General features: G+C 33.6%; 1 protein-coding gene across 1 annotated transcript; it reads left to right on the top strand.

The window, feature by feature from the left end:
• The first annotated feature begins 627 nt into the window (after positions 1 to 627).
• Positions 628 to 27,848, top strand: LOC117327391. The gene is made up of 13 exons (XM_033884342.1): positions 628 to 765; positions 11,517 to 11,540; positions 12,198 to 12,296; positions 13,415 to 13,495; positions 16,205 to 16,216; positions 16,881 to 16,961; positions 18,199 to 18,279; positions 18,560 to 18,574; positions 22,028 to 22,126; positions 22,672 to 22,740; positions 25,175 to 25,210; positions 26,237 to 26,324; positions 27,788 to 27,848. The coding sequence occupies exons 1-12, from the start codon at positions 708 to 710 to the stop codon at positions 26,251 to 26,253; spliced, it is 672 nt and encodes a 223-aa protein (XP_033740233.1). The 5' UTR covers positions 628 to 707; the 3' UTR covers positions 26,254 to 26,324; positions 27,788 to 27,848.

Genomic DNA, 27,848 nt, shown 5'->3' with positions numbered 1-27,848 from the left:
TTTTAAATTTTAGGTGTAGTGTGTACATGAATGTTAGCAATACATCCTATGTAAGTCTGCATCCTATGTAAATGTCAGTGTATGTATATGTTTGATAAAATAGTTCATATGTACATCGAGCCTTATTCAATAGTTGATGAAGTACACTGTGCATGTATTTTGGGGGAAAATAAAATACAAATTATATATTTTTTTTATTTGCAGCAAAATGTAGAGTGTATAGTGATCAAGTAGTTACAGTATACATTTTATAAATATCCAATGCTTACTGTGAAAATATAATTGTATTTTTATCAATAAAATGAACATTTTTACTTCAAAAAACAACTTGTGTTGTTTTTATTAAATTCGATATTAGTGTACATCTGTATATATGTTGCTCTATTAATTAAAAGTGACTGTAAGCGAACGCACCTTAGATGTTTTGTGAATAATGTTCTTAAGTATAAATATTGTATAAACAAGAAAGCTAAAAGTCAACAAAAATGTTACAATTAAACTAATGATTACATCTTACGTCATGAAAATTACGAGGATTGATGCAGACAAATAATCGTAAAATGACCACTTTTTTCAGTCAAAGGGAGACAATCATTGTATTTGTTAATAATCCAGCAACTTCCTGTTTCTGTTGTGCCTACGTACTTCCTGTTTTCCAAGGAAAAAGTATCTTGTTGTTACAATCGCGAAAAAAACTAATTTTGACAATGAATCAAGTTGTGTTGGTGCCCGTGGTTGTTTTGTCCAGCATCCTGCTGTTAACAGGTAATTTTAGATTGTATTACAAATCATTGTCAGTTGAATTTCTCGCTAACCTTTCTTACCGAAGAAGGATGTAGATCGCGATAATTTGCATGCGTTAACGATCATGTGGTCATGACATGATCAGATAATTTGACAAACAACAGTTCGTGTGTTAGACAGTGTTGTTAGAGGCTTAATAATGTTTTGATGTTTAATTGAGTAGACTTTGATATGACAATTGATATATTGTTAAGATATTCTATATCATATAGAGTGAGATGGGGCGAAGGTGATTTTAAATATCCACGGCACTAGCTACAAACCGAAACTACAGTAGTAGTCTAAGTAGACATCTAAACCAAAGTCATTAATTCACTAATGTCATTGAATTTAATATAATAAACCTTTTAGATTAATTACCGACTTAAATGTTAAATCCTTAGATTGATAAATATATGTGCCTACATTAAAAAAAAGTTTTGATAACGATACTTCAGAAGACACGTGAACTTGAAACTGAAATTTTCATCCAAAGCAAATTTGAAGGGACATACATATTGTAACGGGATTGGCACACTGGGCTCACCTCTAACCTCTTCATTAATATGACGAGTACTAATGTTGATATCTTAAATGCTTCTTTGTGCATAACAAAATTGTCTGAAAATCCAGACTACCTGACTATGTGTGTACTGTACATTCACTTATTCATTTCTATTTCATCTCATCTATTTTTTACCTGAGTCATTCTTCTCTTGCATTCATACATTATATGAGTGCATGCTTATAAATAATGCTTACAGGCACTCTTTGTATAGTAGGTAAATACATGTATAATCACTTAAGGTGAGTGGAGGCAATTTAGAAATGGACTCTTAATTTCATTTAATTAAGTACACAGGGTATATTATAGCCTTTTGAATATCTTAAGTAACTTTCTTTGAGTGAGTTCAGGAAAGACATTTTCTTCGTGTAACAAATTTTCCTAGTTTTTTAGTCATGGGTACTTCTAGCTGTATTCAAACATTAGTTATGGCAAATGCAAAACTTCCAAGTGCTGAATAGATTATTGTTCTTTGGGAGGGATGTAAATGTATAAAGCTGAACAAATAGTGACAATAACCAGGAAATTATTATCACATATCTGCAGACTTGAGATTTAACTGCATCCTGTCAGAGCAATTACTAGTAATTACACAGGCACTTGACACATCCATATGACCCAAAATGAAAAAAAATGAACTGAGCTAGTAGGTCCTTCGGACATTTCAAGCCCCTCTGAGTAATAATGATGGTGGGATAATCAAAATAAGTTGAAAATTGAAATGAAATTAGTTAATTGATTATACTGTACATGTACAACCTGTAATCTTGTGTCTCTAATAGAAATAATTCTGTCTTACAGAATGCAGTTAATGTACACTTTAGAAATGACAAAACAGGATCTTCTAAACTCAAAATTATCAGAACAGTAACTTTACCTGGTAAACTCAAGCTCAGATACAGAAAATGTATATGTATATTAAACTATATTTTGAAGAACTTTTCAACTAGAAGACTAGAATTTAGCCAAATCTCACGAGAAAAACTACTGAATTGTAAACAAATATGGCTTCGGCAAAAATACCGGAGGGAATTACAAAATACGGGAATTTGGGCTCTCCTCCCGGGAGGAAATAAATGACTTGAAAATAAGGGAGATTTTGTCTCACGCCAGGAGGTATGGCATGTATGTAGAAAGGCTTATTATAAGTACTGGTTAAAAAAGAAAATCATAAATTTTTTTATCAATACAAGACAGAAAAGAATTGTTTCATACATTTTGTCATTTCTTCTGTCACATTATTTTATACTGATTATGCTGCCTTCTATGAAAGTTTTTTTTCGTGTATTATTCACTAATTAGCTATACATATAGCTTTGCATACAAATTATATATATATATACAGTTTGTGTATGTAAGTGTGAGTGAAAGTTGTCTTTGTTTCTTTCTGTATCATGTGATTACTTTATGTGGAAAATCTGAATAAAAATGTCAAAAGTAAAAAAGAAAAGAAAGAAAATCCAAATTCAAAGCTTACCAATACCCGAAAAATATTTAAGTAGACATCTAAACCAAAGTCATTAATTCACTAATGTCATTGAATTTAATATAATAAACCTTTTAGATTAATTACCGACTTAAATGTTAAATCCTTAGATTGATAAATATATGTGCCTACATTAAAAAAAAGTTTTGATAACGATACTTCAGAAGACACGTGAACTTGAAACTGAAATTTTCATCCAAAGCAAATTTGAAGGGACATACATATTGTAACGGGATTGGCACACTGGGCTCACCTCTAACCTCTTCATTAATATGACGAGTACTAATGTTGATATCTTAAATGCTTCTTTGTGCATAACAAAATTGTCTGAAAATCCAGACTACCTGACTATGTGTGTACTGTACATTCACTTATTCATTTCTATTTCATCTCATCTATTTTTTACCTGAGTCATTCTTCTCTTGCATTCATACATTATATGAGTGCATGCTTATAAATAATGCTTACAGGCACTCTTTGTATAGTAGGTAAATACATGTATAATCACTTAAGGTGAGTGGAGGCAATTTAGAAATGGACTCTTAATTTCATTTAATTAAGTACACAGGGTATATTATAGCCTTTTGAATATCTTAAGTAACTTTCTTTGAGTGAGTTCAGGAAAGACATTTTCTTCGTGTAACAAATTTTCCTAGTTTTTTAGTCATGGGTACTTCTAGCTGTATTCAAACATTAGTTATGGCAAATGCAAAACTTCCAAGTGCTGAATAGATTATTGTTCTTTGGGAGGGATGTAAATGTATAAAGCTGAACAAATAGTGACAATAACCAGGAAATTATTATCACATATCTGCAGACTTGAGATTTAACTGCATCCTGTCAGAGCAATTACTAGTAATTACACAGGCACTTGACACATCCATATGACCCAAAATGAAAAAAAATGAACTGAGCTAGTAGGTCCTTCGGACATTTCAAGCCCCTCTGAGTAATAATGATGGTGGGATAATCAAAATAAGTTGAAAATTGAAATGAAATTAGTTAATTGATTATACTGTACATGTACAACCTGTAATCTTGTGTCTCTAATAGAAATAATTCTGTCTTACAGAATGCAGTTAATGTACACTTTAGAAATGACAAAACAGGATCTTCTAAACTCAAAATTATCAGAACAGTAACTTTACCTGGTAAACTCAAGCTCAGATACAGAAAATGTATATGTATATTAAACTATATTTTGAAGAACTTTTCAACTAGAAGACTAGAATTTAGCCAAATCTCACGAGAAAAACTACTGAATTGTAAACAAATATGGCTTCGGCAAAAATACCGGAGGGAATTACAAAATACGGGAATTTGGGCTCTCCTCCCGGGAGGAAATAAATGACTTGAAAATAAGGGAGATTTTGTCTCACGCCAGGAGGTATGGCATGTATGTAGAAAGGCTTATTATAAGTACTGGTTAAAAAAGAAAATCATAAATTTTTTTATCAATACAAGACAGAAAAGAATTGTTTCATACATTTTGTCATTTCTTCTGTCACATTATTTTATACTGATTATGCTGCCTTCTATGAAAGTTTTTTTTCGTGTATTATTCACTAATTAGCTATACATATAGCTTTGCATACAAATTATATATATATATACAGTTTGTGTATGTAAGTGTGAGTGAAAGTTGTCTTTGTTTCTTTCTGTATCATGTGATTACTTTATGTGGAAAATCTGAATAAAAATGTCAAAAGTAAAAAAGAAAAGAAAGAAAATCCAAATTCAAAGCTTACCAATACCCGAAAAATATTTTTTTTATTCAAATTATTATACTTTCAAAAGGGAAAACATAACTGAATAGATTGAATTATTGTTCAGTGAATTTGTTTCATGATTTGATACCATTGATTTTAGTTGTGTTTATTATACCTGATATAGATATATAGATCGATATTGGCAGATACAGACAAGAAATACAAGTTATTGTGTCATGATATGTTATGGTAATGTGGTAAAATGTCTGGGATGGGAGAAATACCAGCTATGCCTGGTTACCAGAGTAAAATCAATGTGTAACATGTGGCTTTGGTTAACACCTCAACCATGCATGGAAGATGAACAAATCTAGAACAAGGAAGTTTTTTTTTTTTATATTTATTTTATTTTTAAGACATCAATACATAAATACATAAAAGTCACACACACACAAACGCACATCGATTCCAGTATGACTGGTTTGTTATCAACATATAGTCTTAATATCATCTTCAATGTCATCATTACTTGTATTTTTCATCATCATAGTCTCATCATCCTACTTAAACATTAAAATCATCATCGTAATACTAATCATCATCATACTAATGGTCATCATCATCATAATCATCCTCAAAGTCATCTTCATCATAATCTCATCATCATCATCATAATCATAATCATACTAATCATCCTACGAATCATTATCATCATAATCATCATACTCATAACCATCCTAAAATCATCATCATCATCATCATCCTCATCATATCATCATCATTATATCATATTCTCATCTTCACAATCATATCATCCTACGAATCATTACCATCATAACATCATCATCAGCATCATCATCATTAGTCATCATCACAATCTCATCATGATATCATCATCATCATAGTCATCATCATCATCATCATAATCTTATCTTCTTCATCATCATAATGATAATAATAAACCTTAAATCATCAGCATCATCATCATAATCTCATCATGATATCATGTACAAACTGTATATATAGTCATCATCATAATCATCATCATCATCATTTTACTTATCATCATACTAATCATCATATAACCATAATCATCATCATCATACTTATCATCAACATCAATTTAACTACAAGGATAAATGCATACAAACCAAACATACTCCTATACCTGTATACATATTCTGATAAACATACATCCATCCACACCTACATACATATTCAGTTTCCTGGTAGCCTGATCAATCCTGTCGAGGGCTCAGTTTCTGTGTTGGTCATATCAACTCTAGAACAAGGAAGTTACTTAGATACTAAGACATACAAATGAGTAATGTATTAAAATTTATACCAGATGGTAGCTATAAGGTTTTATTCATTGGGAAATATGAAACTCGGTATACAATATATCCAGTTAATCAGCTGTTATGTGCATTTTTTGAAATATGTGTGAAAAGTCAAAAGGACAGAAGATCGATGCTAGTATACAATAAACTATACATTCTAATCTTTAACTCTATAACTCTATAAGTTTTCAGCCATAGGTAGTCAGGTAAACTGATGTCCACTAATGTTTGATGTACTCTTATTACACTGAGTGATGTACACTGATGTCTGAAGTACATCTGTACGCTGATGTCTGATGTAAAATGATGTCTGATGTACAATGATGTCTGATGTACACTGATGTCTGATGTACAATGATGTCTGATGTAAAATGATGTCTGATGTACACTGATGTCTGATGTAAAATGATGTCAGATGTACACTGAGTGATGTACAATGATGTCTGATGTAAACTAATGTCTGATGTACACTGATGTCTGATTTACACTGATGTCTGATGTACAATGATGTCTGATGTAAAATGATGTCTGATGTACACTGATGTCTGATGTAAAATGATGTCAGATGTACACTGAGTGATGTACAATGATGTCTGATGTAAACTAATGTCTGATGTACACTGATGTCTGATGTACACTGATGTCTGATGTACAATGATGTCTGATGTACACTGATGCAAAAAGATTTCTGATGTACAATGATGTCTGATGTACAATGATGTCCGATGTACACTGATGTCTGATGTACACTGATGTCTGAAGTACACTGATGTCTGATGTACAATGATGTCTGATGTACACTAATGTCTGATGTACAATGATGTCCGATGTACACTGATGTCTGATGTACACTAATGTCTGATGTAAACTAATGTCTGACGTACACTGATGTCTGATGTACACTGATGTCTGATGTACACTGATGTCTGGTGTACACTGATGTCTGAAGTACACTCATGTCTGATGTACACTCATGTCTGATGTACAATGATGTCTGATGTACACTGATGTCTGATGTACACTGAGTGATGTACAATGATGTCTGATGTAAACTAATGTCTGATGTACACTGATGTCTGATGTACACTGATGTCTGATGTACACTGAGTGATGTACAATGATGTCTGATGTAAACTAATGTCTGATGTAAAATGATGTCTGATGTACACTGATGTCTGATGTACACTGATGTCTGATGTTAAATGATGTCTGATGTACACTAATGTCTGATGTACACTGATGTCTGATGTACACTGATGTCTGATGTACACTGAGTGATGTACAATGATGTCTGATGTAAACTAATGTCTGATGTACACTGATGTCTGATGTACACTGATGTCTGATGTACACTGATGTCTGATGTACAATGATGTCTGATGTACACTGATGCAAAAAGATTTCTGATGTACAATGATGTCTGATGTACAATGATGTCCGATGTACACTGATGTCTGATGTACACTGATGTCTGATGTAAAATGATGTCAGATGTGCACTGAGTGATGTACACTGATGTCTGATGTAAAATGATGTCTGATGTACACTGATGTCTGATGTACACTGATGCAAAAAGATTTCTGATGTACAATGATGTCTAATGTACAATGATGTCCGATGTACACTGATGTCTGATGTACACTGATGTCTGATGTAAAATGATGTCAGATGTGCACTGAGTGATGTACACTGATGTCTGATGTAAAATGATGTCAGATGTGCACTGGTGTCTGATTACAATGATGTCTGATGTACATCGATGTCTGATGTAAAATGATGTCTTATGTACACCAATGGCTGATGTACACTGATGTACATGTACACTGATGTATGATGTATACTGATGTCTGATGTACACTGATGTCTGATGTACAATGATGTCTGATGTAAACTGATGTCTGATGTACACTGATGTCTGATGTAAACTAATGTCTGATGTACACTGATGTCTGATGTACACTGATGTCTGATGTACATGTAAACTGATGTATGATGTCTGATGTACACTGATGTGTGATGTACATGTACACTGATGTATGATGTATACTGATGTCTGATGTACACTGATGTCTGATGTACAATGATGTCTGACATACACTGATGTCTGATTTACAGATGTCAGATGTACACTGATGTACACTGATGTCTGATGTACACTGATGTCTGATGTACACTGATGTCTGATGTACACTGATGTCTGATGTACAGATGTCAGATGTACACTGATGTACACTGATATCTGATGTACACAGATGTCAGATGTACACTAATGTCTGATGCTAACTAATGTCTGATGTACACTGATATCTGATGTACACTGATGTCTGATGTACACTGATGTGAACTCATGTCTGATGTACAGTAATGTCTGATGCACAGTGATGTACACTGATGTCCGATGTACACTGATATATGTACACTAATTTCTAATGTAAACTGATGTACACTGATACGCTCAGGTCACAATATCTTTACCCTGTATCACTAATAGCAATTGACTGCTTTACATTCAAGTTTTGAAACATTGGGCCTGTAGCGATCAAATATCTTCTTTAAATATATAATCAAAATCAATAACCTAAATGATGTTAAAATGTCTTTTCTGGAATGCAGTCAATTTTAGTAAAAATCATTTGGACACAATTAAGATGATTATTATAAAGCTGAAATGAGAATGTAATTCCACAATGTATTTACAACCGAGAGCTAGTTGAATGATCCCATTGACTTTTTTATGTGTTGAAATGTACAGTATGCATATCTAGGATCAACATGTGGTTGTATAGATACACAGCAGTGTATTATAATGTGCTGTAAGTGTATAGTCACTGAGTCGGAACTGATCACACAGACAAGATATCCAGGATCCTGTATAGACTGTCATCAGAAAGCTTTAAACTATTACATGCTGTATGTTTTCGAATTCAGTCTCGATCTTAACCGCTAGGCTTGTCCCCTCCAGTGTTGTGTTTATTGAGCATATAACATTATCATGTCCAGATGTCATGACTCACGGGTAAATGAGTATGGTACATGTATAGTAACTGAATGTTGATATATGTAAATGGAACAAATAAAAAGATGTAAATTACTTACTAAAACCAACTGTTATTAAAGAAAAAAAACAATGTTCATACTCGACACATACATCCTCATGCAATTCTTGAAAGTTTTGATTTAAAAATGAATGATATTTTGTTTTGATTTAAAAACAGATTTCATTTTGTGCAAACTTTATTTGCAGTCAATTCTTGGCCTATAGGAAACTTATAAACAAAAGACATTTTGTGCAGACTCTGTCTTTGCAGTCAGTTCTATAAAGTTTTGATTTAATCACAAATTTCATTCGTGCAGACTGTATGAAATTTGCAGTCAATTCCTGGACTATAGGAAACTTTACTTATAAAACAAATGGCATTTTGTGCAGACTGTCATTAATTGCAGTCAGTTCTATGAAGTTTTGATTCAATAATTAACAAATTTCATTCTGTGCAAACTGTATGAAATTTGCAGTCAATTCTTGGACTATAGGAAACTTGGACTTATAAACTAATGACATTTTGTGCAGACTCTTGTCTTTACATTGCAGTACTTACAGTGTTCAAGCTCAATGTATACCCGAGTCTATATAATGCATGGCAAGGTCATCATGGAATTGAACACAGCTACATACGTCACCAACAGTATATATACATACGTCACCAACAGTATATATACATGTATATATACATACATATACTCCTTCTTAAAATAATCAATAAAATGGTGCCACCCACAGTACAGATTAATATATATCTTCAATTAACACCAGGAAATGAAAAACAAATATATGACAGCATCCTGATAATGAGTTTTAAGACTGAAAGTTATAAGCTATAGAGTCACAATACAACAGAATTTCTTTTGGATGCAGTTAATTATTTATCTATTTTAAATCTAAAAGATAATTTGGACATCCAAACTTTTGAGGGTGTGCTATTAGTTTGAGGTTCAAACATTTGTTATTATATAAAAATATACAAGACCAGTTTATTGTTTCTAATGCAAAATACATGTACATGCAAAAATTTCTTTTTCTGAACAATGTAGTTAAAACAAGCAACAAAATAATGCTTGAAAAATAGCTTCCCCAGTTAAGTTAAACTGCATTACAAAATGTTTGCCTGAGAAGCGCCAAATGTGTTGTATACATGTAATGTACATGCACTCACCTATAATTATATATATATATTACATATAATTAACAACTAAATCTTAAGATAATTTTACATGATTGTATACCCAAAAGTCCTATACTGGGCTCGGACAGTGGTATATGCTAGGAAGAATGACTTAATACAGTGGTCCCCCTCTTATGAGACCATCTATGGGACAGGCATCAGATGGTCCTTTAATGGGGATGGTCTTTGTTGAGAGTTTTGTCATCTGAGTGATGTCGGTGAGGTCAATGATCACACATGCTAGTACATATTACATTATATACATAGACAATTCATTGTGTTAAGTTAAAATGTGTTTTTCAATGTTCTCCTTTGTTTACTGTTACTGTCAGTAATATGTTTTGAATTTGGTTTACTTGTTGCATGTGTAAATTATTTCACAAAATTAAAGTGTAATGTTATATCTCGAGTAATAAGCAAAAAACGTAAATAGGAACACTTGAGTGTAGGATCCACAAAATCACCCCCTCATCCCTGAAAAACGTCGATCTCTAATAATGTTAAAATACAGAAAATTTGCAGGTACGAATAGCTGAAAAGCAACAACAAAACCAGTTATAGAAAAAATACTTTAATCTGTTATTGTAAGCCGTAGTCCGAGTTTTCTGACGATCTTACTACGTACAAACATCAGAACCCTTCGGATTATCATTATGTAAGCCGTTGAAGAGAAAATCAAAAATAATCCAAGCTCGGGATCTGAGCTCGGCGTTTTACCGACATTGGTTCTGATGCAATCTTTCTTGCATTACCGCCATTGTGTATCATTTCTAAAACTTCGATCTTTTGTTTAAGTGTCAAATCAGGTGAGAGTGGTCTTAAATAGGGGGACCACTGTACAGTAACATGTATACAAATTAATAGCTATAGTTCAGGTGAATTATAATAGACTCGATCATTTTGAAAGTCAAAGAAATCAATTGTATTTACGCCATTAATAACTTTTTAAATTACCAAGAGATGTGATGCCTTGCGGAAGGAGTTTTTATTTTGCCCCTTTCAGTTATTTTATTACCAACACTTTTGATTACAGTTGAGTTTGATCAGCTGAATTACCTTGAACTTTAAACTTTGAACTTTGAAGTGAACTTTTGAGTTTAACAAATTAAAAATTTCCAATTACAAAAGATGGTAAGGATATCGAAATGCTCAAGGTGTTCATTGTCATCAAGTTTCTTTAAATAATTTGACCTCGTCTCACTTTCAAGGTCACAGATGTGAGGTGTTTCTTTGCTGTTAGCACTGCATAGATTAATAAAAGGATCGATAATAAATGCACATTGGCATGTTTTATACCAAAAGGACTTGTACACCGGTAGTTATTTTTTATAGAACACTTCCATATCTATATATTGAGTAGATCTAATGAAGTTGTAATGATTTAAGCTTATATATATGTTTCTCTTGTTTCAGCTCCAGTTGCTGTTGATGCTGCAGGTAAGTTATTAGCTCCACATTCTTCTACAAATTATGCCAGGTAGTAGACAAAATATTTACCTATTGCCATTAAAATTTTATTTACCTGGAACTATGTTGAAAGACAGTTAATTATCTCTTTCTTGAATTATTTCAATTAAAGGCTGAGGGTTACACACTCCTTACAGTGTATCCATGGATACAAAATGTGCTTAAGGATCAATATCACTGTACATGTATATATATATACATGTATTGCCATCCCTGGAATAGTTTAGGGGGTGTGACAATGTATTCGGATGACATTGTGATGTACATTCATGTATATAGAGAATACACTGAACATGGTCAGCGTCTTAAAATATAAGCTGTATTTTGGCAAGGGTAAAGAAAGACAAAAAGACTCATTTTGATATTCTCATATTAAGCAATACAATGAATTGGAAACTGTTGTTTGCTTTTTTTTTCATGAGGGATGACATATAATATATACATGTAACTATCGGTAGTATGTATGGTAAAGTTGTGGGTACATAAGTTGTGCTCTACTTTATAATATGTAAGAAATTCTTGGGAATGTATCAATACAATTGAAAAAAAATGAGAAAAAAAAAAAATGAAATATTGATTATGTTTGTTTTTAAGTACTAATGATATGTTAATATATTTTATTTTCAGACACTTGTGTCACCGGCAATGCAAACCAAAAAGATTGCTGTGCTGCAGCTGGCTGTGGATGGTATGAGTGTAGTTACAATGCAACTTCTCCTGTAAAAGGTAATTGATATTATTACTGAATGTATGTTGCATAATCACACAATTTGTCATATTGAGATTGTCATCAAAACATCAGGAATAACAATCAAGCAGTGTTATGTATGAAGTCTACAACAGAGTTCACCCTGGACCCAAAAATCATGGGCCATTTGGCATTTAGATTACAGAAATCGTATGGGCCAAAACATGATGTGAGTTTTGGTGAGCCATTTTGGAAAATATGGTGCAAAAGGCCCCATTACCCCTTCCAGAGTTATCCCTGCTACAACACAAAGTTTTATGTTTTCACATACGTTTTTTTTTTTATTTGATTGGCCCTTAAATTCCTATTAAGTATTAATGGTGTGTGACATTTCATTTTCCTGAATATATACCTGGTATGTATCTTTAACCACGGTACCAAATTAGAATGTAGACATTGGAAATGATAGAATTGCTGATGGTGTATAAAGTTATACCCTTCAGATAGGGCATTTGCTGTCCCCATGGCATAATTCATGAGTGGCTACTTAGTTTGGGATATTTTTTTTCTTTCTGAATAACTTAATTGTTTCTTCCTAATATCTCCTTTGACATTAAACAAAATAAAACCAAGCCATGTTGTTACCTGTGATTGAATAAATCTGTCTGTATTGAAAAAATATATCTTTTCTATTGTCCAAAAATAGAATGGGAAATGAAAATGATTGTTTTTTCCCCTGTATTGATCAGTTGAAGATCATCTCCTTGACCTCTTACCTGATGGTGGTTGGTAACTACATTTTGTTACCCAGTGCAGTGACCTATAAATGTCATTCATGTAGCTGTCAGGGCACCTGTTGTGTATGTCAGATAAGGTTAATTGATACTATATATTTCAAGCCTATCTTCTGATAATTGTTTCGTTAATAATATTTGTCATGTAAAGGTATATTGAAAGTATCCTGTATGTTACATTAAGGCAGTTCCACTGTAAACCTCTGAGCTACTGGCTCACAACTATGCTAACCTTCAAGTCTAATACAAAATAGTCCCAGTCAACTGGATTATATTGGCTACTGTAACAGTATCTTGGACTGTAAAATAAGGATAACAAATGCAATTTATTGAAATCTAAACCTACATCTGTTTCTTTGTAGCGTGTCTAAACAAGACCGACCATGATACCATCAACAAGACATGCCCAGGCAGTACAGATAGCGCTGACTTGAACAGCAAATGTAAGTATGATTATTATTTATCAACAAGATATTGATGCATTTATCAATCTTTACAGGCTCTGTTGAACTCTCAAATATACTATTTCATGAAATATGACCACAATGTTATTTTGGTGCCTTAAAGTTTTTTAGTTATGCATATTGCATTTTGAGACCAATCGGATAACAACATGGCCGACAGGCAGCCATCTTGGATTTTGACAATTGAAGTTTGTTATCGCTATTTCTGAGAAAGTACTGAAGGGATCTTTCTCAAATTTCACATGCAGGTTCCCCTTGGTGCCTTGTTATGCATATTGCGATTTGAGACCAATCGGAAAACAACATGGCCGACAGGCAGCCATCTTGGATTTTGACAATTGAAGTTTGTTATCGCTATTTCTGAGAAAGTACTGAAGAGATCTTTCTCAAATTTCATATGTAGGTTCCCCTTGGTGCCTAGTTATGCATATTGCGATTTGAGACCAATCGGAAAACAACATGGCCGACAGGCAGCCATCTTGGATTTTGACAATTGAAGTTTGTTATCGCTATTTCTGAGAAAGTACTGAAGGGATCTTTCTCAAATTTCACATGCAGGTTCCCCTTGGTGCCTAGTTATGCATATTGCGATTTGAGACCAATCGGAAAACAACATGGCCGACAGGCAGCCATCTTGGATTTTGACAATTGAAGTTTGTTATCGCTATTTCTGAGAAAGTACTGAAGAGATCTTTCTCAAATTTCATATGTAGGTTCCCCTTGGTGCCTAGTTATGCATATTGCGATTTAAGACCAATCGGAAAACAACATGGTCGACAGGCAGCCATCTTGGATTTTGACAATTGAAGTTTGTTATCGCTATTTCTGAGAAAGTACTGAAGGGATCTTTCTCAAATTTCACATGCAGGTTCCTTTTGGTGCCTAGTTATGCATATTGCGATTTGAGACCAATCGGAAAACAACATGGCCGACAGGCAGCCATCTTGGATTTTGACAATTGAAGTTTGTTATCGCTATTTCTGAGAAAGTACTGAAGAGATCTTTCTCAAATTTCATATGTAGGTTCCCCTTGGTGCCTAGTTATGCATATTGCGATTTAAGACCAATCGTAAAACAACATGGTCGACAGGCAGCCATCTTGGTTTTTGACAATTGAAGTTTGTTATCACTATTTCTGAGAAAGCGTTTAAGGGATCTTTCTCAAATTTCATATGTAAGTTTCCCTTGGTGCCTAGTTATGCATATTGCATTTTGAGACCAATCTGAAAATAACATGGCCGACAGGCAGCCGTCTTGGATTTTGACAATTGAAGTTTGTTATCGCTATTTCTGAGAAAGTACTGAAGGGATCTTTCTCAAATTTCATATGGAGGTTCCCCTTGGTGCCTCTTTATGCTTATTGCATTTTGAGACCAATCTGAAAATAACATGGCCGACAGGCAGCCATCTTGGATTTTGACAATTTAAGTTTGTTATCGCTATTTCTGAGAAAGTACTGAAGGGATCTATCTCAAATTTCATATGGAGGTTCCCCTTGGTGCCTCTTTATGCTTATTGCATTTTGAGATCAATTGGAAAACAATATGGCCGACAGGCAGCCATCTTGGATTTTGACAATTGAAGTTTGTTATCGCTATTTCTGAGAAACTTTTTTTGGTGTGTTTCATTAGCTTCAGTTTTCAGCTCACCTGCCTGAAGGGCAAGTGAACTTATAGGCTGTGGTGCAGCATCCGTCATCTGGCTGTCTGTCCAGCAGTCCAGCCCACCAGCATCAACTTTTCCTTTTAAACAACTTTTCTCAATAGCCAAGCGACCAAGAGACCTGATAGTGGGCCTGGTGAAGGGCTACCAAGTTTGCTCAAAGGAATGAACTTGACCTACATATCATATAAGATCAAAGGGGTCAAATGTGCAAAATAAAAAAAAAAAAAATTAAAAAATTAAACAAAAAATAAAAAATAAAAACCAAAAAAAAACCCCAAAAAAAACAAAAACAAAAAAACAAAAAAAATTAAAAAATTAAACATCTGCTCAATAACCCAGAAACCTGATATTAAGCTTGTAGCATGCCTAGTGAGTTGCTACCATTTTTTTCAAATGAATGCTTTTGACCAGGTACATTTAATGTTAAAGAGATCAAATAGCTAAAAATCTTAAAACAGCTTCTTCTCCACAACCAAGAGTCCTTGAGAGACTTGGTATTATAATCCAATAGCCTCATGGGGTGTCAGGGCTACATTATATGTGTACCAAGTTTGTTCGAGTGAATCACCTTGACCTACATTCAAGGCCACTGGGGTGAAATAGATGCCCATGGCAGAGACCTGATATTTGGCCAATTGTAAACTGGAATGAAAGCTATAAAATTTATCTGAATAAATAAACCTAGCCTTACACTTACATTTGAATAAAGTGATATTAAATCAGCTTAGCATCTGCATACATGACTTTGATCGATTAAAAGTTGTGTTAGAAGCAGGTGAGCTATATATACAGGCCCATTTGGCCTCTTGATTTATTGGTACAAAAAGCTTTAATTAGCCTAGCTCATGAGGTCTGAAAGTTTTTCAAAAAGATGCACTTCACACATTTGTGGAAAAAATATGATGTTTACATTCAGAATGTCCCATGACATTGAAATAATCTGCAATTAATATGATGTGTGATTAATGAATAGATATCAAAAATAACATTGATTTTAAAATCTGGTTTTTCCCCTAATTTCAGGTGATGCTGCACGTAAGTACAAAGCAGTGCATTTCTCATTTAATCTTTTCATCTTTATATAGAATGATTGTGAAAATGTTGATACCAATTTATATAATAATAATGGTAATCAATATTGTTGCATGGCCAGTATGGTGTGGTGGCACTGAAACAGTCCGACTTTCTAGTGTTCCATACAGTGGTACCTTATTGGAAAAGTGAACACCAGTCATTTTACAATTGTAGCATATAGCAAGCACTGCACAGTGGTGCCAGTAAATCATTTAACAAAATGTTAATTTTTATAATGAGATTGCTGGTATTTGGTTCTTTACAATTTAATGGAAAGATAATTTAAGATTTTAAACAAGAATGAAAAGTCATGGATTTTTGAACTGGGAAAAGAAACATCATACAGGAGAGAGAGTAGAATGTGTACTACTGTCCAACTTATATATTTCAACTCTAATGTGACGTATATTACACAGTATCTGTGTCAAATATAACCATTTTACCTGTTTATCCACGTGCATATGATGAATTGTACGGTCTCAATATATACCTGCTATCATGGTTAATCTGTTCATATATATTTAAAATTGTTTTAAATTTCAATCCTATGATTTTTTACTTTTTTAAAAAATTGTATGTTCCTGTCCTGTTAATCTTAACCTTCTGTTCCTCTTTTATCTTGAAGAGACCGGCTGCTCAGCCTTAAATGAAACTACATGTTGTTCTGAGTCGGAATGTGGATTGTATAAATGCGATACAGCAGCAGGTAAGTTTGAAGTCAAAACAAGGTTGCAATTCATTACAGTACTTCCTGGGTCACATTTATCTTGGGCCTGTACGTAGCAATCCTGGAATATGCCTTGGCAAAAATTAACTCTCTGTCACTGTCACCTTGTGGATAAGACAAAAAGGCTAGAGGTGATATTTCAATGTGCATCAAACAAATATGGTAACAACAGACAACATTGTTTTTCAACTTGCGTTTGATTGTTGCCTCTGTCATCTTCAAAGAATTGCATTTAGCTTAGTGATTGGTCATGTTTTTGCCCGACACCATTAAAATACCTAGTCTTATTTACCTTGGCATTTCAGGGTTGCTTGTTTGTTTGTTTGTTTGTTGGGTTAATTGCCCTGTAAACAGGATGGTTCATTTTGAGGCAAGGTCTTTTTGTAGTAATTAATGATTACCTCACTGAACAAATGCAACCTATGGATGGCCTGATGTATGCTATCTAGAGCTATTAGGGTTGAGTGTATTGCCAAAGGACACAAACTCGACTGAACAGACCAGGCCGTTTCTTAGCTTCCCTAGACACACAATTTGACATGGGTAGGGAGTGTTTAACCACATACCTCCGATCTTCACCTGAGGTTATGTTGTCAACACTCGACTATTCAACCAAGGATGCAGATCATTGATAACCCTTGGAGCACCGAGTCTGATTATTAACAATGACTTGTGATACTTCATGCTATATGTAACAGACACTGTTGATTTTGCATATACATGTATCCCCATGTCTTTTTCTGAACATTTTTAGGTCAATGTAATCTTGAAAATTAAGTCAAGGTCATTGTATTAACTTTGATGTTATTATTAAAACTCATGCCATAGGTGGTCTGACAAGTATTGTTACAGTAATTCCTCGACTTAAAAAGAAAACAGGCCAAAAGATAAAATTTAAGCATCAATGATCCTTTGGAAGTTTTGTGTTCAAATTTAATGGACCAGAAATGGTCCAAATTATCTGAATGATTAGTAACTTGAATTACTCCAAAGGAAATGGTAAAAAATTCATGATTTATAGACTCGCTCACAGACCAAACCATCTGGCTTCAGTCCATCATGTGTGTAATTTATACAGATACAAGACTAGTAGCTAACTCAAGTGATGCACCCCAGCTTAAAATTATAAACATGCATTCATACCCCAGACAGAAAATCAGTATTTCCTACCAAAATTTGTCTTTGCTTGACTTTAATTAATGGTTTATTGTTGCAGGTTGCTGGAACTCTTCTGATGTTAATGGATACAAGGCGTATTGTGAATCTAGCAACAAAACAGCAGATTTAACTGACACATGTATGTATGGTTATAGGGTTATATTCACCTGTATGTTCGGTTTACTTTATCACTTATATCTCTGGGAACTTAAGCTGGTTTAAAAATTTGATGCATTTGTTGTTGAAATTGATGTTAAAGAAGGGAGATAACTCAAAGAAAAATCTAAGGATGCCTTGAATAAATTTTGTATAACATATTCAACCTATTTACACCCCACCTGTATATGAGATGAGTCATATGAGATAGAGTTATGTTTCAATAATGTAAAAACTTTCTATTATGTTTTCTTTCCTAACAGGTCCAGGAACCACAGGTGAGTTAAAATTGAACAATTGTCAAATATAATTTTAATATTTACAAATTACATTCTGTGGCAGTGTTGTTATACTGTACCTGCATGCATGTACATTCTTTATACATTGCCATTTAGATGGATTTCAATACAACCAAGTTTGACTATGTATAGTCAAACCTGGTGTAAAACCTGATATAACATACGTTCCTTGTTGTTATAGTCAAACATTAGTTGGAACAATATATCCCCAATTGTCTATATATCAAAATCCAGGAAAGACCTCAAATTAAGTAACATAACACTTCCTGATATCTCCAGCTTTTACTATGTATACCTCTGATTTACAGAAAAGTATAGTTAAAGTGTCCATGTGACGGTAAATAATAATAAAATAAAAAATCAAACACAGATCTGCTGTCTCCCTAGTACTTTCGCGGCTATATTGTGCCGCTCTTCAGGGGATTATATATAAAATTATATATATATTGAAGAATGTAATGATTGTTATAATTGCATATTGTATTCCTGTGTGTGAAATTCAATGCTCACAGGAATTTTGGGTACTGAAGGTTTGTATACTGAAAAAATGTTTTTGATTTTTGCTTCGTTTCAACAACCTCAGACTACACTTGTCTAGATGTTCTTTCCTTTATTCTGTTTGGTTAAGCTTGTTGGATTTCATTCCTTTATAGTTACCCCAGCTCCGTATTAAACTATTTCTTAGTGTATTATAACCATGTGTTCTCTCTGTGGAATTATTTCATCTTCTGGACTGGTTTATTTAAAACTGTTAACTGTAACAAGTCTTGTTTAATTTCAAACCTTTTTTTTAACCAAACTGTTAAGTTTATTCTTGTTATTAGAATTGACATAATATCCTACTATAATATACAGCAATTAGGAAAAGTTAAATTTATTGCTAGAATCTACACATATATGCCAAAAGGAAATATTGTCAATTATAGCAGGTCGATGAAGGCCGGGGTGCTACACATATTAATGAAGTACTGTAACAGTAACTGATTGACCATTCTAGCCAATTCAGTTAATTCACTCATAATCAATTTAATATATACAATGTATATGTATTGTGAGACATGTACTAGTGTATAGATATTAGTACACAGACAAATTCCATGTTCTCTGCACACTCAGGTAATAACTACATTTAAGACTGCATGCTTCAACTTTTCCAAGGATTATCGAAAAAAGTTTGTCAATATTAATTAGGTTACAACTAGATAAATGTTTTTTTTTATCTCTTATGAAGAAAATTCACAAAATCAAGACTATAGATATATTTACCTGTGACAATGATGACTCAGTTTTGTCATCAGCATTTCACTTTTAAGCATTACATTGACAGGTATCCAGTGCGCAAAAATGATAAGTTCAAATTTAACAAAACATTGTACATGTGTATATTCTTGAAGAGAACATGTTAGGCATATACAAAACATTCATTATTTGTAGAATATCTGCAGGATTTTATGGTGCAGGTGCTTGGAAATTAGGGATGCTGTGAAACTCATTCACAGGACATAAAGTTTTGCTTAATTCTGTTTCTCAGAATGCTTAGTTCTACTCCAACCAAACCCTAATTAGTTACATTATAGTATGGACATCTCAATCCTTTTATAATGTAAATCTAATTATTTGGTATATTTTTTAAAACCTATTTTTTTAGCTCGTCTCTATGGAGAAGAGGGAGAGCTTATGTTGTCACCCCGGCGTCAGCGTTGATTTTTCAAATGTTTTTGGTGCAGGTGTTGAAGGCATAGTCATTTATGGTAATAGTCCCTGTGGCGGTTAAACTATCCCTTGACGGAGTCAAACTAAAAGATTTTTTAGAGAAAAAACAGATTTTCAAAAACCTTTGGACTTTAGAATTTAGAAATATTTCTGTATAAGTTTTTGGTGCAAGTGTTGAAAGCTATTAACACATCACTTTATGATTGAACTAGAGTGCTGAAATTTGGTAAAAAAGTCCTTCTGGAATTACACTATCCCTTCTTGAAGTGAAACTGAAAAAAAACCAATGTGAATATGGTAACATTGGACAATTACGGTTCAATATTTTTCAAGGGAGATAACTCTCATTAGGATATTTTTTTTAACAAATAATAAAAGAAATACATGTAGGTCCAAAAGCAATTATCTGATATACATGTATTAATTCAATTTACAACAGCATAATTTGTGTCAATTAATAATTTACATATACATGTATATATGAATTGGAATGGTTTTGAAAATTGCATGAATACACTATACACAATCTGATCAAGTAAACAATATAGATATTATTAATGCAATTCGCGAAACCATATACCAATTGATATATTTTAATTATTTATTGACAAATATTTGTGAAACGAGCTATGCTGTTCTCCAACAGCTCTTGTTAGATACCAATAATAGATAAACATTTTACATAGCATTAACATTGTACGATCTAAATTTATTGCTTCTCCAACTTGTTTAAAATTAGTTTATAGTCATATCAAATCGTGGCAAGTACCTAGATCGATATCTCAGATAACTTTCAAATCAACTATGCGTACCTGATGAATTTTGAAAAATACCCATTTTTTGTTAAATTTGCATTTTATGTTTGTGATACATCTCTTAACACAACTACAACATACACTATATCTTTGTTTCCCACTAATACTAGATCTATACTCATTACCGACTGACATTTTGATAAAAAAAACAGTCTAGAGATCAGTAAAATTTGGAGTTTAGTTAACACTTCATACATCCAAAATTATAGCACCAACAATATGATAAAGGCAAGAGATGTTATTGATGATTATATATTCAGCACTGTATCCCTGTGTTATTAGTTATGATGAAGAGGTCTATGAAGTACTCCACACATGTCCTTTTCTGTTGCGGGCTTCGCCTGTGATTGAATATAATTGTTTTTGTTTAATCATGTTTTGAATATCTGATTACAATCTAATTCCTCTTGATCTAGTCAAGAAAATGACTTAACTCCTGATAGGGAGAAAAAAACACCTTCAGATCTGTTGATATTGATTGATCATGCTGGATTGATAAGTCTAAATGAGACTATTTTGTTCTGTCCTTTTGTTATACTGTTTTATCTGCGCTTGTAAGCAGGTATTAATTATTACATTTTTTGTCTGTGAGAGAAACATGAATTTACGTAATTTTCACATAAGTTAAAGACGTAGGAATAAATATCTGCTCACAGAGATAGCTCTTCATTACAAAAAGACGAAATATGTATGAATAGTTCTGCAAAATAAAGGCCATACATGTAGTGTATATGTATATATGTATATATATATAATTTTTAGTCTTAAATATCTCTTAACCTACATGTATATTTGTCATTGGCAGAATTTAATTTAAAAATGTATGTCAGAAATTAGATTAACAAATCTGGAAATGAAGGAACCAATTTAAGGAATTTTAAATATGTTCAATTTATATTTATAGATCCCTGCTTGACAAACCAAGCAAACTCTAGCTGCTGCTCTGCTGATGGTTGTGGCTGGTTCCAGTGTAAAGATGCTGATGATAAACTGATAGGGAATGGTATGTAACAGCTGACATTGGTATTCATCTCAAGGTGATGATGTCACTCCCTCATTCTCCAGTTATTTATCTTAAGGAGATGATGTTGCTGCCTCAATTTTCTTATACAGCCATGTAGTTAATATATATGTAGACAGTTCATGCAGTTGCTCTCTAAAAATGATTTTAGTTCATGCTAGCACATTGTAAAAAAAAAACTTTTTTTTTAAATTTACCAATATTTTGATGATCATGAGTAAAAATTCATTGCAGAATACTTATAAAGGAGATAAGTTTTTGAAAAATATATAAGGACATTTTTGATCACATTACAGAGCAGTGTAAAGTTGTATATCATTTTCTGTTAATATTTAATCTATAAGTTTCAGCTACAGCTATAGGGCATGACTTTCTCTATTCGCCAGGGTATTAATTAACGGATAAAGCATTAAAAGATATATTTGTTTGTACTTTCACACATTTACACATTACATGATATGGGATTGATGAGATCGATCAGATTATTGATTTTAAAGTTAATAATATGAGGTATTATAACCTTTCAGCAACATGTTTAACCAACACCACAACCAACCTAATCAACTGTACATCTCCAGCAACCCCGAAGGACACATGTAAGTCATAAAAAATACTTAATTCCTTCACCTCTTTAGCCTGTACACTTCACCTCTTTAGCCTGTACACCATTCCATGAATGTGCCTATAATGTTTTACCTTAAAGAATTGCTGTCGTTGTTATATCTTGAGAAGATCTGAAAAATAATCTGTTCAAAGTTTATATTATGTATGGTACAATACCAGTCCCTAGTTGTGTCTGTGTAATTATTATTAGCCCACCATCATCAGATGGTGGGCTATTCAAATCGCCCTGCGTCCGTGGTCCGTCGTCCGTCCGTCCGTCCGTCCGTCCGTCCCTCCGTCCGTCCCTCCGTCCGTCCCTCCGTCCGTCCGTCCGTAAACAATTCTTGTTATCGCTAATCTTCAGAAAGTACTGAAGGGATCTTTCTCAAATTTCATATGTAGGTTCCCCTTGGTGCCTAGTTATGCATATTGCATTTTGAGACCAATCGGAAAACAACATGGCCGACAGGCAGCCATCTTGGATTTTGGCAATTGAAGTTTGTTATCGCTATTTCTCAAAAAGTACTGAAGGGATCTTTCTCAAATTTCATATGTAGGTTTCCCTTGGTGCCTAGTTATGCATATTGCATTTTGAGACCAATCGGAAAACAACATGGCCGACAGGCAGCCATCTTGGATTTTGACAATTGAAGTTTGTTATTGCTATTTCTCAGAAAGTACTGAAGGGATCTTTCTCAAATTTCATATGTAGGTTCCCCTTGGTGCCTTGTTATGCATATTGCATTTTGAGACCAATCGGAAAACAACATGGCCGACAGGCAGCCATCTTGGATTTTGACAATTGAAGTTTGTTATCGCTATTTCTCAGAAAGTACTGAAGGGATCTTTCTCAAATTTCATATGTAGGTTCCCCTTGGTGCCTAGTTATGCATATTGCATTTTGAGACCAATCGGAAAACAACATGACTGACAGGCAGCCATCTTGGATATTGACAATTGAAGTTTGTTATCGCTAATCTTCAGAAAGTACTGAAGGGATCTTTCTCAAATTTCATATGTAGGTTCCCCTTGGTGCCTTGTTATGCATATTGCATTTTGGGACCAATCGGAAAACAACATGGCCGACTGACAGCCATCTTGGATTTTGACAATTGAAGTTTGTTATCGCTATTTCTCAGAAAGCACTGAAGGGATCTTTCTCAAATTTCATATGTAGGTTTCTCTTGGTTGCCTAGTTATGCATATTGCATTTTGAGACCAATCGGAAAACAACATGGCCGACAGGCAGCCATCTTGGATTTTGGCAATTGAAGTTTGTTATCGCTATTTCTCAGAAAGCACTGAAGGGATCTTTCTCAAATTTCATATGTAGGTTTCTCTTGGTGCCTAGTTATGCATATTGCATTTTGAGACCAATCGGAAAACAACATGGCCGACAGGCAGCCATCTTGGATTTTGACAATTGAAGTTTGTTATCGCTATTTCTCAGAAAGCACTGAAGGGATCTTTCTAAAATTTCATATGTAGGTTTCTCTTGGTTGCCTAGTTATGCATATTGCATTTTGAGACCAATCGGAAAAACAACATGGCCGACAGGCAGCCATCTTGGATATTGACAATTGAAGTTTGTTATCGCTATTTCTCAGAAAGTACTGAAGGTATCTTTCTCAAATTTCATATGTAGGTTTCCCTCGGTGCCTAGTTATGCATATTGGGACCAATCCGAAAACAACATGGCCGACAGACAGTCATTATCGCTAAATCTTAAATTTTATATATAGGTTCCCCTTGTTTGAAATGTACTAGCTATAGAGGGCTGTTTATGAAAATACACAGATTAGTAAGACTTAGAGGAAGGGAAAAGTAGAGAAAAGATCAATCTGACATGGAACCTATAAAGATCATTCAATGGTGGGCGCCAAGATCCCTCTGGGATCTCTTGTTTTTTGAATGCAACAGATTTGTAACAGAAAAGAAGAAAAACGTAGTTAGGGAAAAGGACAAACGTACAAAAAATGAATAAAGAATGAATTGAGACCATATTGTGGTAGACGCTATGATCACTCTGACGTGTCTTTGAAACTAAGATGTTGATTATTCCCTCAATTTTTCTTTATGCAGATAAAATAATTTCATAGATGGTCAATTTACAAGAAAAGGATCTAATGAATGTTCCTTCAATGATAATGTAATGTTTTGTTCATACAAAAGATGTATACAAATCAAAGAAAATGTGGAGCAATTATAAGCTGTCTTACAAATACACTGTTGATACTAATGGAGCTAGAGAAGGTACATTTATATATGGATTACTATATTGTCAGTGTTGTCATTATGATGGTCACAGAATTAATAGAACTTTACACAATATGTATAACCTACAAAGTAACAATGTAGGATGCTGAAGATCATTTTAACACATGTTGCTGTAAGAACACAATTGAACTGATATGTATTTTCATTCAGGTAAAGATGTGCCCACTCCCACACCAGCTCCTTTGTGTAAGTACCTGTGTGGCCTGTATCTGTTGGGGGGGGGGGGGGGGGGGGGGGGGGGGGATACATTCAATATCCACAATTTGGGGGGGGGGATACATTCAATATCACCAAATATTTATGTTTAAAAGTATATTTACATGAATATTAATATTTATTGCTTTGTATTATTCATTGATAACATAATAATTCAGTATTTGAAATTAAGTACTCTTAGCCAAAGGGTTACTCTCCTAAACAACTTTGAATAAGTCTGTCAACCTCAAGGAGTTACTTCCCCTTAAGTGAATTTGTCCTATCGATGTGTACATTTACATTATATTTGTCTGTATTTCTTACCACCTGTTGTTTCTAAGAAGACTAAGATAGGTTATGCCTGATATCTAATCCTATTTACTTTCCTTCCATGTCGATAAAATTTATTGAAATTGAAGCACCTGATCTTTACGCCACAGTCTTTCGTTATGTGTTGTGACACAGCTAGTTTGAAAGACGAAGTAGTTTGGTTATGTTAATTCAATTCAATATCACAGTGTTCTGAATAAAAACTAGGTCATTTCCATATATTTTGGTTCAAACGGTTTGATTAGTTGGTCAGAGTTAATATTTGTTCATGGATAAGTTCACACCTGGTGGTACTAGGTTGCTTTCAGACATATAAAACATTGCAATATAAGACATTCAAGGCTTGTATTGAAATTTACAGGTCCATCACTCAAATTGATAATGAGAATGATATACAATTCTAGATGTCTATTACTTTGAACCTACCGGTAATGCAATCACATATTTCAAAAATGCTTCTTTAAATTTTGATGCATAAATAACATTGAATGAGCTAGGTACTTCATCCTCAATCAGATTGTTTTTTTCTCATTTTAATAAAACCATGTCTGGAGCTCATCAAAGGCTATAATCGATGTTAAATTTGAATGCACGAAGGAAGTAATTTAAGAGGTAGATGTGTAATTTTGTAAAAGATTATGATTATTTCAAATCTGAAGAATTGACAAATGATGTCTATTTTCCCAGTAAAATGTAGAAACTGAAACAACCAAAGACACTTGTTGTAACACACCAGGAAACTCCTGCCAATGGCTCAACTGTACTGGAATAGCAAGTAAGTGTTGGTTAACTGTTTATGAAAGATACAAAAAATAGACATGAAAGCTAGGATCTACTGGATTATACTGAAGCCTGATGGTCACATAGAACTGACCTGTTTTTTCATGTCATAAAGCTGTGTTATATATTATAAGATACAGTGTATTAACACTATTATGAGGTCATGTCTATCAACTGTTGCTTGATTTTACCATTCAAGGCAAAATCATAAACTAGATGAATTAGATTTGGAGAGTTTATCTTATATTCTCATAAATATGAGTTATTTTATGAAACTTTTACAATTGTATTAATGTAATATTAGGAATTAGGAAAACAATTTAACTACATGTGTTTTAAATGTTTGTTAACATTGATGGTCATGTATGATACTCTGTATCCAATATATTTTCATCTCAAACATTGTCTGTGTTAGCTATGGTTGGTATATGAATGCCTGACACCTAGTGACAATAAGGCTTTGTATGTATGGTACTTATATAGTACAGTCACTCTGGCTTTCATCAAAGAAAGAGGTCGTCTTGACCTGATCTGCTGCTATCCTTATCACTATAAATTCTTACTTGGGTCATAGGTTCATCTTACTTTAATATGTTACACTTGATTTGACTTCCGATTATAATGCTTACTGAGATTATTAATGTTCTGGTATTTATTCACTTTAAGACCATCATGATCAACTGCTATTCAAATGCAGTGGGTCTGTCAAGCAGTCGGTGTGTAGATTGTCAAACAGTCAGTGTGTAGATTGTCCAACAGTCAGTTTGTAGATTGTCAAACAGTCAGTGTGTAGATTGTCAAACAGTCAGTGTGTAGATTGTCAAACAGTCAGTGTGTAGATTGTCAAACAGTCAGTGTGTAGATTGTCAAACAGTGATCAGTGTGTAGATTGTCAAACAGTCAGTGTGTAGATTGTCAAACAGTCAGTGTGTAGATTGTCCAATTGTCAAACAGTCAGTGTGTAGATTGTCAAACAGTCAGTGTGTAGATTGTCAAACAGTCAGTGTGTAGATTGTCAAACAGTCAGTGTGTAGATTGTCAAACAGTCAGTGTGTAGATTGTCCAATTGTCAAACAGTCAGTGTGTAGAATTATACTTCAACACAAGTTCATTATCTGTGCATGCATTCTTGCCATATAATCCCACATCTGGGCCCAGTTGTTCAAAAGGTGATTAGGCTAACCACAATTGAACAATAATTTCAAAATCCTGATCAAAGAATTTGAAGTAAACATATAACTTGACAAAAAATGGTGAAACTTCAGCACTCATCATTCTCGCATGCAGTACGTATCTGCCAATTTTGAGGAATGCATACATGTAGGTTCTGAAGTGAAGGAGAAATGAGAATTCACTAATCAAGAAATTAAGCTTATCACCTCATGAACAATTGGGCCCTAGTGAGGGACTGTATTCACTCAACTGTTTCATTACATTTCTACTAATTTGTGTCCACAGTGGAGTGTAGGGCTAGCGATGCCTCAACTGAAGATTGTAAAGTCAAAGACAATATCTGTAA

Source organism: Pecten maximus, chromosome 5 (genome assembly GCF_902652985.1).
Source record: "Pecten maximus chromosome 5, xPecMax1.1, whole genome shotgun sequence".
Lineage (NCBI taxonomy): Eukaryota > Metazoa > Mollusca > Bivalvia > Pectinida > Pectinidae > Pecten > Pecten maximus.
The sequence above is the reverse complement of the archived record's forward strand: the minus strand, read 5'-3'. Positions and strand labels throughout refer to the sequence as shown.